The sequence below is a fragment of the Penaeus monodon genome, chromosome 16 (genome assembly GCF_015228065.2).
Source record: "Penaeus monodon isolate SGIC_2016 chromosome 16, NSTDA_Pmon_1, whole genome shotgun sequence".
Lineage (NCBI taxonomy): Eukaryota > Metazoa > Arthropoda > Malacostraca > Decapoda > Penaeidae > Penaeus > Penaeus monodon.
Genome location: NC_051401.1, coordinates 44706559 through 44720532, shown reverse-complemented (window position 1 = coordinate 44720532; position 13974 = coordinate 44706559). Strand labels below are relative to the sequence as shown.

Genomic DNA, 13974 nt, shown 5'->3' with positions numbered 1-13974 from the left:
CTCTCCTGAGGCGGTCTAAAACTGTAGAGGTGTGTCGCAGGTGTTCCTGTTTGGAGGTGACGGCGCTGGCGACGCGTGTGCATCATTTAGGTGGTCCGCCATCTCCTGCAGGTCAGCTTCATCTATCTCCTCCGCGTTGGGAATGACTGCAGGAGGGCGGATGCCGTTGCTCGAGGTCACTGCGGGATCACCAATGTAGCATGGTTAATTGCGGCTTCCCCAGAGCTGAGAAGAATAAGCAAGACATGTGGTGACAATTCCGCAAGTGCTTATTTTACAAAAATTAGGCATATATATACAAGAGGTGAGGATCACAGAACAAGGAATAACCAATCACGAGCGGCCACCCCTCGCGTGATCAAGGGGCGTGGCTCGCCTGGCGAATGACGAGCAGCCGTCTGCTTGCGTGACCACAGCGTGTGGCTCGCCTGGCGAATGGTGAGCGGCCATCCACTCGCGTGATCATCGCTTGTGACTGCAGGGTCGAGCAAAGCAGCGACCAAGCGGTTACACACGCTAAACTCCGTTACGACTCAGATTCGCACCCGTTACCACGCATGGAGGAATTGACCGACGACTTAGGAAGTAACAGGGTATTTTCCGTTCTCGATGCGTGCTCTGCGTACTGGTCGATCTAGCTGAATCCGTCTGATAGGCCAAAGACCGCCTTTTCTGATGGCACAAACCTGTGGCAGTAGCCTCCGGGCTAGAACAGTGGTAACGTGTCGGCCTCTCATCCGAGGGGTTGGCGGTTCGCGCACCGCCCAGGCGCGAGAAGTTGCAATTGTCGCCCGGAGGTTACTGCTGTGGCTGGGCACCACGGCGGGTAAGGACTAGGTTCAGCCGAGTCAGCACCAGCTGACACACGTGAGCGAGTCGGCAGTAGTCGACACAGGCCGGGCTCCCCTCATGGCATAGCCCGGGCGAAGCTAAGCTTCGCATATCGGACTTATCCTTATCCTGTGGCAGTTTCGTCATATGCCGTACGGTCTGAAGGCAGCGGGCGCGACGTATCAGCTCCGTGCTCTCGTCACACTTTAGCTTACTTTGACGACGTAGTTTTTTATTCTGCAACTACGACCATGTAAGGGATCTTAACGGGTCTTTAATTATTTTAGAAGAAGCAGGGATTAAAATGAACGTGGATAAATACCAGTTCGCCGTAGATAAATTGAAGTTGTTGGGCTTCGTCGTTACGGGTGACACCTACGACCCATGCTGCCTTAGATGAATTCGAGCTCAAAGTTGGAGTGTTGTACCATATCCGCGATCTTCTGTCTGCTATCGAGAGCCAGCTTGTCCTTCCCTCTAATGTCAGATCTGCTACAATGAAGATCGTACATAACAACAGTACGGCAGGTCATCCCGGTGTATTCCACACCTTCCAGCGTCTAAAAGACTTTTGCTGGTTCCCTAATGCATTGTCATTTTGTAGAAAGTATGTGCAAAGTTGTCCGACGTGCCAGAGACGTAAAGCTGTGTGAGGGGACGTACACCCCTCGCCGCGACGCCACTTGCAACGCAGTCGTTCGAGTGGGTATTTGTCGACCTTGTTGACCTTCCGCCAGCACAAAACGGAGACAGATACGTAATGACAATAGTAGACGAACTTACCAGATTTGTCCAGTTGGTCCCGTTGTCTGCTAACGATGCTCACACTGTCGCGGACGCTTTTATAAGTCATTATACGACCCTCTTTGACCCGATGGCACTTTAATATCAGATAATGGGACAGAATTTACCGGCGAATATCTAGTCAGATGGGGACTAAGACTAGGTATACCACTCCATATAATCCGGCGGCATCCAGTGGGATGGTAGAAAGGTGTAACCGCGTAATTAAGGATTGTCTGGCAACATTATGCGAAGATTCCCCTAACACCTGGAATACTCGCTTAGATTACGTGTGTCTAGCCTTGAACACTGCGTTTCATAGGTCTGTAAACAATCAGCCTCTCTATCTTCTTACAGGCCGGAATTGTGCCTTTCCCACAGGCCTAACTAACCACCATGCTTGCGATGGTGAGATCGGGAAGCGCCAGATAGATTTAATCGCCGCTCGCGAAGCCGCGGTGACAGGTACGCAAAGGTAAAGGAAGAGAATATGGAAGGAGGAGGTCGGAGGACCAGGGCGATCCCAGAATTGACGGAAGGTACGCTAGAGTTGCGCAAGAGACAACCAGGTCATAGTACAGGTCTGGCGTCCAGATGGCTTGGTCCACTACGAATAAATAATTAAGTGGGTCCTGGGTATTTTATGTAGTAAGAGATGTCTCAAGATTTACGGAACACCGTAATCAAATTATACTCTTCAAAGTAAATAATAAGATGCAACTGATGACGCCAGAAGGTATAGACCAGCCTATGCAGGATGAGGCTGACCCTGATCCAGATGACCCACTCAATGTATTATTGCTTGGCCTTGTAAGCTTTGCAGCCTGCCTTAGTTGGTTGGTATTGGAATTATCGGCCCGTACGTGTTTGTTTCCTTGACATGTGTATGCACCCTGGTGTTTGTGCTTTATTTCCGCATATTCTTTTGTATACGGTCATGTTTTGCTGCGTTACTATTTTTAATATTATTGTATTAATCTGCTTTGTTTAGTGTGTGATTACGAAAGTTGTATGTACTGTATATAAGATTTTTTTAAAGTGCTTTCACATGCAAGCTTGAGCATGTTGCTTTGCCTGGACAGTGAACGCTCGGTGCTTGCTTTGCATGGTGAAAGGTGGTGTGTGAGTGCCAGGTATACCATGGGTTTTGTGCATGATCTGATGCCTGTAATTTATCCCCAGAGATCTAAGGAGTATGGCCAGTCTGCATGTCATGCTTGACGCCCGTGTGCTCGTCCTTGTCATGCAGCTGCCCGCCCATCCCGCCTATTGATTTTCTGATGTCTTGGAAGCACATGTTTGCTCCTGTTCTCGGATGCCCGTGGAAGTGTATGCCTCGTGTCTGTTTTTGATGCCCAGGGTGACCGTGTAAGCCCGTGGATGTGGATTTTTCCTGATTTTTTAACGACGTATTCGTCGGTTCTTCTGCGGTCTGAAGTGACCATCGCCCGTCTGCGCCTCCGGCTGCGCTTCCCTCCGTTCCCAGCGATACATACTACCGTCGCCAGAGCAACCCCATCTTGGCTGGGCCGCCGCATGTTTTGGGGCGTGGGCCACAGAATGCCACGTCGGCCTCGGAGTGATTCCGGCAAACAGGGGCGGCTAGCCACATCATCCCCGTGCCCCGTAGGTTTTTCTTCCACGCGAACGAGTAATCGATCGAACGAGCGAACGATCGTCTCAGCCTGTCTTCAAGACGTTCAAGAAACTTGCGTCTACCTTCGCGGTACTTTTTAGCAGGCAGAGAGACGCAGGCTTCTGGGGGAGGCGGCTAATAGGACCTTTGCTTCCTCACCCGCCGGCTGCTGTACCGCCGACGCAGGTTACGTACCGCTGACCCATACGTGTTCGTAATCTGACCTCCGCATTCCGGCACTCCGTCACACCTAAATGTAGCGCAGATAGTTTAGCCTTTTTTCGTAGGTTAGCTTGTTGAAGTGTTTTGGAGTTTACAGTATTGCGCTTAAGGTTACACATCCCGTGCTGCTGTGTTGCATGTGTAGCGTTACGTGTTTTCTATCACGTGCTTGTTCAGTGATTAACGTTGTTACACGTGTTTGTTCAGTGTTACGTGTCAAGTGTATTACATTTTATGTTTTTGTAGTATTGTGTTCGCTAAAGTTTCTTGTTTGTATTCTTGTCTCATTCCTTTTGAATGTTCTTGCATTACACGTCAATGTTTGTCACGTTCCTCATATCTGACGCAAATAAATTTGATAGTTCGACGGGTGGGTTTCTTTAATTCCTGATACCGATAAAGACCCCAGAGAGCACGACAGACTCCCTGATCGTTCGAGACATTGAAAGTAACGTGGTGGCAGCGGGAACTAATGATAAATATTCAGTCAAAAATACGGAGTAATCTACAGTCATCGCTACTGAGTATTGGGAGTCACAGCAGTGGAAGGGATAGTGGGGGTGGAGGGAGGGTTAATGTAGGTGGAGCTGGAACTGGGGTGTGTTGGGAGGGAGTAAGAGTAAGAGGAGGAGGAGGAGGATGGATATCGGCTGTCACTGAGTGTGGAGGTAGCGGGAATTGTGGAATTTGAGGGTGGATGAGGGGTTTCGGTGTCGGAACAGATACTTCTGAACATCTTTGAGTTTCTGTGATGGAGTTGGGGGGTTTTGAGAGACGAAGGTTTTCTTATGAGGGGGTGGAGAGGAGACTGGTGTATGAGGAGAAGAGGCAAAGGTAGGTGGTGGTGAGTGATGGGAGAAGAAGAGGCCTGCTGCGGGTAGTGCGGGGAGGGAGAGGGGAAGGTGTTGGGGCCGCAGTAGAGACTGGAGTGTCTGGGTTTAGAATGGCAAACGAATCTGACTGGGGAAGGTAGGAGGTAGAAGTGGGGAAGCGAGATATCCCTCTGGAGGTACTGGCATCAGGCGTGTCTACAACACCTTTTTTTGCAATGTCTAAGAACATAGACGTTTGACTCTAAATCACTGATGGGAAAAAAAGCAACGAGCACAAGACTCCCACGTGGAATTCTCCCCTCTAATTACTGCACTCTTTCATGCAAGAAATCTTTAATCCAATAGTTTCCCTTCACTGATCTAATTTCCAATATAGTCTAATGTTTATGAAACTTTCCTGACCACCATTTATATATTCGTAAATATACACAATCTACCTAGCTGTCTCTGTCTTGTAACCTTTCACAAACTATTATAAAAATGAATGATTTGCAACACCCTTCCTTAAACCCAAATTCCTAGTTTGACCATATTGTCTATTGGTGTTGCTGCTCTTGCATCAAGGTGCAATGTAGTTGAGTTTCCGAGGTTTGACAGTTGTCCTGGTCGCCTAGAATTTTGTAATTGTGTGCGTGTGCGTGTGTGCGTGTGTGTGTGTGTGTGTGTGTGTGTGTGTGGTGTGCGTGTGCGTGTGCGTGTGCGTGCGTGCGTGTGCGTGTGCGTGTGTGCGTGCGTGTGCATGTGCGTGCGTGCGTGTGCATGTGCGTGCGTGCGTGCGTGTGTGCGTGCGTGCGTGCGTGTGTGCGTCGTGGTGGTGTTGTTGGGTGTGTTGTGTGTGTGTGTGTGTGTTGTGCGTGTGTTGTGGGGTGTCGTGTGTTGTGTGTGTGTGTGTGTATGTGTGCGTGAGTGAGTGAGTGAGTTACTGTGTGAGTGAGTGAGTGAGTTACTGTGTAAGTGAGTGAGTTACTGTGTGAGTGAGTGAGTGAGTTACTGTGTGAGTGAGTGAGTGAGTTACTGTGTGACTGAGTGAGTGAGTTACTGTGTGAGTGAGTGAGTGAGTATGTGTGAGTGAGTGAGTGAGTTACTGTTGTGAGTGAGTGATGGGAGTGAGTGACTGTGTGAGTGAGTGAGTGAGTTACTGTGTGAGTGAGTGAGTGAGTTATGGTGAGTGAGTGAGTGAGTGAGTGAGTTACTGTGTGAGTGAGTGAGTTACTGTGTGAGTGAGTGAGTTACTGTGTGAGTGAGTGAGTGAGTTACTGTGTGAGTGAGTTACTGTGTGAGTGAGTGAGTTACTGTGTGAGTGAGTGAGTTACTGTGTGTGAGTGAGTGAGTTACTGTGTGTGAGTGAGTGAGTGAGTTACTGTGTGAGTGAGTGAGTTACTGTGTGAGTGAGTGAGTTACTGTGTGAGTGAGTGAGTTACTGTGTGTGAGTGAGTGAGTTACTGTGTGGTGAGTGAGTGAGTTACTGTGTGAGTGAGTGAGTTACTGTGTGAGTGAGTGAGTTACTGTGTGAGTGCGTGAGTGAGTTACTGTGTGTGAGTGAGTGAGTTACTGTGTGAGTGAGTGAGTTACTGTGTGAGTGAGTGAGTTACTGTGTGAGTGAGTGAGTTAGTGTGAGTGAGTGAGTTACTGTGTGAGTGAGTGAGTTACTGTGTGAGTGAGTGAGTTACTGTGTGAGTGAGTGAGTTACTGTGTGTGAGTGAGTGAGTGAGTTACTGTGTGAGTGAGTGAGTTACTGTGTAAGTGAGTGAGTTACTGTGTGAGTGAGTGAGTGAGTGAGTGAGTTACTGTGAGTGAGTGAGTTACTGTGTAAGTGAGTGAGTTACAGTGTAAGTGAGTGAGTTACTTTGTGAGTGAGTGAGTGAGTTACTGTGAGTGAGTGAGTTACTGTGTGTGTGAGTGAGTGAGTTACTGTGTGAGTGAGTGAGTGAGTTACTGTGTGAGTGAGTGAGTGAGTGTGTAGTGAGTGAGTTACTGTGTGAGTGAGTGAGTGAGTTACTGTGTGAGTGAGTGAGTTACTGTGTGAGTGAGTGAGTTACTGTGTGTGTGTGAGTGAGTGAGTGAGTTACTGTGTGAGTGAGTGAGTGAGTTACTGTGTGTGTGAGTTACTATGTGTGTGAGTTACTGTGTGTGTGAGTTACTGTGTGCGTGTGTGCGCGCCTGTGTGCATGTGTGTGCGCGCCTGTGTGCATGTGTGTGCACGCCTGTGTGCGTGTGCGTGCGCACGAGTGCTTATTACATGATAAAAGAACATGTACATTATTTGTGGCTATAAATGCATGGGGGTTTAAAATATTAACTCTGAAGCTGTAGATTCTCTGGAAATAATTACACAATGCATGTCAATCAACAATATTTAATATAAAATATTTACTTCAAAGACTCTTTCCATCAAAACTCTAATTCTACTCGGTTGCACTTCTTAGTTTAACTCTGTCTTTAACAACAACATATTTGTCAGTTCTGTTGGAGAGCTTTTTATTGAGCAATGAGTTTAGTTCAGTTTCTGACTTGACATGGCCATCAGCTCCATGCACAGCATAATACTCTCCAAACACCATTTTCTTAAGTTTATTGATCTTGAGTCCTTTTTCTGGAGCTGTCTGTAGGCATCTGGTTATGGCAGTTTTCCATTTAAAGGGCGATGGACACTCGGCCGTGATGGTGCTTCCATTTACGGTCTCCTCCAAAGCTGTCCCATTCACCTCTTTGCACGCCTTTTCTTGTCCATTCTCCTCTTCTTCTTGATGTTTGTTCTTCTTCTTCTTCTTTTTCTTGGGTTCCTCCAAATCTCCGCTAGCATCGTCCCCATTCTTCTCGGCCGAGTCATTCTCCTTTTCATCCGATGTTTTCCTCTTCTTCCCTTCTTTGGTGTTTTTGCTGTTATCACCACCCTCACTGTCTTTTTTCATCTGTTCTTTCTTCTTTGCCTCGTCAAACACTTTCCATGCCTTCTCCAAGATCTGCGGATCCCTAATCCTCATGCAGTTCGCCAGGAAGTTCTGTTAACAAGAGAAAGAGAGAGAAATAAGCAGTTATGACAACAGTTAGACTTTCCACTTTAACTAAAACAGAAACCATTGTTCAGTGGGGTCTTGCCTCACAGTGCAGAGGTCAATGTTCTCACATCCCATCCCTGAACCACAGCTGATGCACTCAGTCCGGCCTTTGCTTGACTGGGTGCCTCAAATGGACATTACCTTTACCTGGATCTGGGGAGTTCTAAGGCATACAGTGAACTTCATTAATCAACCAAAACTTGTTGTGCTAAAAGCAAAGGTACCACAGGGTACTTATTTTATAATCTAATATTATTTTCACCACTTTATCACGGTCTCTGTTGTCATAATCATCATTAACCTCTTTATCCTCATTCTCTTCTTTGTCATCATAATCATCATCAATAAATAATAACATTATCAATAAAGCTTTTATTAATTGATAAATAAATCATAAAAAAAATTAAGATATTGATAAACTGCACGATAAATAACACTTATTATTACAATTAGAGCTCTTTCCAAATGCCTAATAACAGCACAACATAACATACCCCTTGTGCCAAAAGGGTCGGAAGGATAATTTCCCATTCCTGCTGTGGATCAAAATATCAATATCATTAATAATCCCCCCCCCAATCCCTTGCCCATTGTTGTCGTGGGGGGCGGGGGGGGCTTAGGAGGCGAAGACTCGAACCCAATGCAGGGGAATTCCCGTGCCTTGGGACTCAGCCTCGACTCAAGTAATTTTGCATATTCTTATTTCCCCTCCTGCTTTTCATTTCTGTCCCTTCCCATCCCCTTCTACTATCTACTTCCTAAGGTGTGAAAGCTGTGCTGAAAGGATGAAAAGCTGACTTTGTGTCAGTCCTGAATGACCTGAGGGAGTCATGGGCACGGTATTCCCGTTTTAGTTGTCTAGCCTTTACCCCTCAAGGGGACCCCGAGAGGTAGACTCCCCAACATACTTCAGGCTTACCATGGCCAATAATGAAAATGTTATGTCCTTATTAGGGGCAATGAGGCTTGCCCCTTCATCACATAGCCCCACCAACTCAGACTCTCGCGATTCCCCAACCCCAGACTCTCTTTTGACCACAGCTCTGAACACTGCAACTACTACCCCCTCCTCAATGCCTACTAGTACAATAACCACCCAAGTCAACACTCAATCTCCAGGAGACATTCCTAGTCTCCCAACATGCTCAACTTCATCACCTCTACCCTGACAACTTTCTTCATCAACTACCCCATCCTCCCTTATTACTACTTTACAGCCTTATTGTCCACTCTCCATAATACTACCTCCCTCAACACTATCCCTTCTTCCACATGCACCCACCCTTCTACCCCCACATCTACATATATCTTAAATACTCTATTTAGCACAGCCAAATGGGACCCATGTTTCATGATCCCTCCCACAGCTCCCTACTCTGACAACACACTCATTTTCCAGCAATGCCTCCAAAAAACAAGTAGGCAAAGTCTCTTTCCGTAGCCGACTCGATTGTTCCCGTCTTGTCACAGTAACACTATGATGCAATATCAGAACAGTGCTACTCTATTCCTCCCAGAGGTCATCGTAAGAACCCCACTAACATTGCCAAAATTATTTTCCATAGACATGACCTTCCCTTGAATATTTACATTGCTGTGGAGAATCCCTCCTTGTCCAACCGTATCAACCTCCTCCCCGTCAGTGCCAAAATTTGTGGCTTTTAGGACATCCTGCCAAACATTGCCGTTCTACAGCTAGATGCCCTCCATGTGCCCAACCTGGTCATATTCGATCAAACTGCTCTGCTGTCATGCACATGTGACAAATGTGGCGGCCCCCATAATGTCTTTTATAGGGGCTGCCTCACCTACAAATTTGAGTGTGGCAGCAACTCTCCGATTCAAACTGGACTCACTCTATGTGAAGCCAGACAGGAAGCACATCAATGAGGTTTTCTTACTCTTTACTCACTTGCTCTGCTCCTCCCCCTCCCTCCCAAGATATTCCTACACCCTCCCCTATACCTATCCCTCCTACATCCCACTTCCCAACTTCTACCTCCTACCTTCCCAAGTCAGATTCTTTTGCCATTCTAAACCCAGACACTCCAATCTCTATGGCACCCCCCTCCGTGCACTACCCACACCAGACAGACTAATCATCCACCCCTTCTTCTCCTACCCACACCCAACTCCACCTACCTTTGCCTCTACTCCTCAGACACCAGTCTCCTCTCCCCCCCCTCATAAGAAAACCTTTGTCTTACAGAAACTCTTGAAGACATTCAAAATTATCTATTTGAGTCCCAAACTGACATCTGACAAACTGACATTTGCATCTTTCTTTGCTGTTGGATCACAGTTATTTCAGTCTACTTCTCCCCTTCTTAACCCAATGACTTTGTTGCCTTTGAAAGTCTAATTTCCCAAATCCAGCCATCTTTCCTCATAGTTGGTGAGTTTAATTGCCACCACACTCTTTGGGGTGATTCTATCACCAACTCCCATGGCCGATTCTTAGAATGCTTTGTCTCCACAACTGACATTATTCTTCATTCAGATCACCCCCACACACTTTGACATACTCACAAAATCCTTTTCATGCATTGTGCTCCCCTTCTCTTCATTTAGATTTACATTGGTCAGTTCTAGACCAATTTCCCTATAATGACCACTTTCCAGTTTTCCTCTCTCCTACTTTATATGTTCCTAACTCCCCACATTGGTGCTTTGATAGAGCTGACTGGCATACTTTCACTTCACTCTCTGCTATTCCTACCCCCCCCCTTCTCATCCATTTCAGATATGATACAATATTTCACAACTACAGTCCTAAGAGCTGCCTTTACAGCCATTCCTCAAACCTCAAGACCTTATCTCATCTCTGATCCTCTCCAAGTTGCTAATGAACTATGTGACTATTTCAGCCAGGTCAGTAGTGGTTCTCACCTTTCTACACACTTCTCTTCTATGAAGACCATCAGGGAATGCACCCCCATAATCTTCACCCTATCCTCTGCCGAGTCCTATGCTGCTCCATTTTCTTCCTCTGAACTCAATGCTGTCTTACTGTCATGCCGCAACACTCATGAAAGCCCTGACAGTATTTACTACTGTATGCTCTGACATCTTCCATCTCCCTCTCTATCCTTCCTATTAATGATTTTCAACCACATATGGACATCAGGAAATTTTCCTTCTCATTGCCGAGAAGCTCTTATCCTCCCCTTCTTGAAACCCAATAAATCGGGTACCCTCCCTCAAGATTACCACCCCATCGCTCTAACTAGCTGCTTGTGCAAACTACTAGGGTAAATGGTTAACGTCCGCTTAATATGGTATCTTGAATTTCACAGTCTTTTCTCTCCTTCCCCATTTGGTTTCCGCCATGCCCAAAGTGCAGCTGACCCCCTTGCTCATTTTGAGACATATATTACATCTGCATTTGCAATCTATATTAGCTATATTCTTTGACCTAGAAAAAGCACATGATAGTACATGGCAGTACCATATTCTCCAAAAATTATCCTCCCTAGGCATATGTGGGTGTCTCTATAATGCCTTTCCTCTCCAAACACACTTTTCAGGTCAAAATTGCCTCTTCAATATCATCATCATTTCCTCAGTTAGAAGGCGTCCTACAAGGCAGTGTGCTCAGCACCACTTTATTCCTTCTTGCCAGTGACATTGTCTCAGTTTTACCACCAGGAGCTCAATCATCACTATTTGTTGATTTAACCATCTTCACCTCTGGCACATCCATACCAAATCTCTGCCAGTTCCTCCAGTCTGCAATATCAGCAGTATCTTCCTGGGCCACTAACCATGGCTTCCGCTTTTCTACCTCCAACTCTTTCTCCATCCTTTTCTCTCGCACAAGTATAGGTCCCCAACCTCAACTCTTCTTATATGGTGCTCCACTCCAATACTGTTCCTTTGGTAAATTCTTTGGCCTTATTTATGACTCCAAATTGTCCTGGCAAGACCATATCTTTACATTAAAGAAAAAGCTCACCGCCTCTACACTGAATCAGGCATACCATCTCTCTCTTGATGCCGTACCCTTCTCTCTCTCTCCGATGCTATGCTATCCTACCTTTGCTTCTTCACTTTTACCTAATCATTTCTCCATTCGCATGGATACCCTCCTCTCCCATTTCCTATTTCCCCATCTCCGACCTCTTCCATTTTCTGTCCATTCTCTCCCTCCATGTCTTACACCTTACCCAATGTTTTCCCTGACCCAACAAAATCAAATAACCCCCCCGCTGTCCTTTTCAGTCATTTCCTTGACCATGTCTCCATCCATTCCTCCAGTATTCATGTTTACATGGATGGCTCCAAATCCACCTCCAGTGCTGGTTTTGCAGTAACCTTGCCAACTTGCCCTTTCAAATACCCCCCTCCCTCCTGAATCCAGTGTCCTTACTACAGAACTGTATGCACTCCTTTTTGCCTTAAAACACATATTCACTCCCTTCTTCCTCTTTCACTATTTTTACTGACTCCCATAACTCATTAACTCTCATAAAGTCAATACACTTGACCAACCCCCTTGTCTGTAAGGTCCAGAACTGGCTGTTCTACCTATCCAGATGCCATAAAACTATCAGATTTTGTTGGGAGCCCAGCCATGTTGGAATCCCTGGCAATGAACAGGCGCTCTAGCACACTACGCTGCTATGTCCACATCACACCATCCACGTTTCTCGTGCATTCTAGCCAAGGATTATTACCCCCACTGTAAGACCTCCTTGTATAACCGATGGCAATCTTTCTGGTCAAGTCTCTGCACTAATAAATTACATAATGTAAAACTATTGATCTCCTGGTCAGCTCCATATCACTCCTATCTGATGTCACTTTCTGATCTGCCTCTATGTTCCTATGTAATGTCCCCCTTTCAGTTCCACATTCTGTTGCCCTGTCCATGTTCTGATGCTGCACGTATCTCTGCTTTCCCTCACCTATCCTTCCTTCACAGAACTCCCAACCTATAAGACATCCTTACAGAATCTCACACTTTCTGCTTTGACAACCTGTTCTCCTTTCTCAGACACATTCATATCCCTCACTTGATCTAATCCCTTACCTAACCGTACCTTAAACCATTCACTCATCAACTCCTTTACCCACCTTTAACATTCTAGATAGTTGACATAGCAACAAACTACTAACTCAGCTACGCTTCACTAACCCTTCACTGTACGTTCCTATAGTGCTACATGACCTTAGATGTCTAGCACATTTATTTTGCTTTAAACCCATTCCTGATGGGTGGCATGTACGCACATGCCATGGCATGGCGGGACTATCTGCCGGGGGCATGTATGTACATGCCATGGTGGATGTATGGAGATGCCATGAGTTATTTTTTGTTGCAATCACGGCAAAATATTATTTTTCTGCCAGTGAAAGTGTGATTAAGTCGTTTTTAAAACTTTCTCATTTTTACTATGCAAAAAAAAAAAAAAAAAAAAAAAATGCAACAAACCGATGATTTCAACTCCATGATGCCGCACACTGCTTATTTTATTCAGACTATAGACTGAATAATGATCAACTATGGAGTCTATATAACAACAAAATACCCTTCAGTTTCGATTTATCAGGAAGTTTGGCAAGTAGAGACTTTAGAAAATAATGAAAACTGAAAATACAACATATCTACGTAGTATTACGAAGAAACGGCATGGGATGCTGGTATTTGGCATGAGTGGTCGCGCATCCTAGAGAGACGATATAAGCCCCCGGCAGCGGGGCCCGGGCCACTATGAATACTACCCGTCGGGAAAGGGTTAACCATTAACCATTAACAGTATACGTACTGCTGGGGTTACTTGAGGGCAGATTCCTATCTTGTATAAAATCTTACACATATTGTAATCATCATATCAGTATCCTGCTGACACACATATTTCTAATTACCAAATTATTAAAATGCATGAAATATAGCTCCTGTATGATAAAATTCTTCTCTTTTATTCTTGTCATTCTTGTAAAAATATTAATAAAATATGAGTAGATCATCTAAGAACCAATTATATTCATTCACTTTAAATATTAAGTTCCACTCAAGCAAATTACTACTTACGCATGCAATTGTGCAACCAAGTCAGAGCAACAGTAAAGTATTAGGTGAAAATACCATAGAGATAAATGGCATTACTTTCATACTAGAGATACCTTGATAAAAGACAGATTACCTTTGAAACTGTCACTCTACAAAAATGCTATGATGTTTTCCTTTACACAATATCCTAATAGCTGTCCTACTGACCTCAAACTTTGTCTTTTTACGAGGAATGTTTGTGAACACAATAATGCGGTTGAGGATCTCTTGCAGTTTTGGATCCATGTTGGGCGTGATGCGAACATGTTCCTGGACGTTGGCTATCCAGGCCTCCTGTTTCTTCTCGCCTTTGTTTTCCTTCTGCACGTAGTTGCTGCCACCATACTTCTGGTCTTCTGTTATGCACTTGAAATGGTTTGCATACTCTTGGCCCCTGTGGAGTATAAAAAATATATACATCTATAAACATTTGCATGAATGCTTGTGACACACACATACATACATATACATACATACATACACATACACACACGCACACGCGCAGACACACGCACACGCACGCAGACACGCACACCGCGCGCGCACACACACACACAC

At 45.4% G+C, this 13974-nt stretch overlaps 1 protein-coding gene across 1 annotated transcript in view; it reads right to left on the bottom strand.

The window, feature by feature from the left end:
- Window positions 1-6645: 6645 nt before the first annotated feature.
- The window catches only part of LOC119582845 (cell growth-regulating nucleolar protein-like), an 11281-nt gene continuing 3952 nt past the window's right edge, over window positions 6646-13974 (bottom strand). The window contains exons 3-4 of the mRNA XM_037931321.1: window positions 13585-13810; window positions 6646-7307 (exon numbers count right to left, since the gene is read on the bottom strand). Coding sequence (XP_037787249.1) covers window positions 6711-7307; window positions 13585-13810 — 823 coding nt within the window. The 3' untranslated portion in view covers window positions 6646-6710. The remainder of the gene's footprint in view (window positions 7308-13584; window positions 13811-13974) is intronic.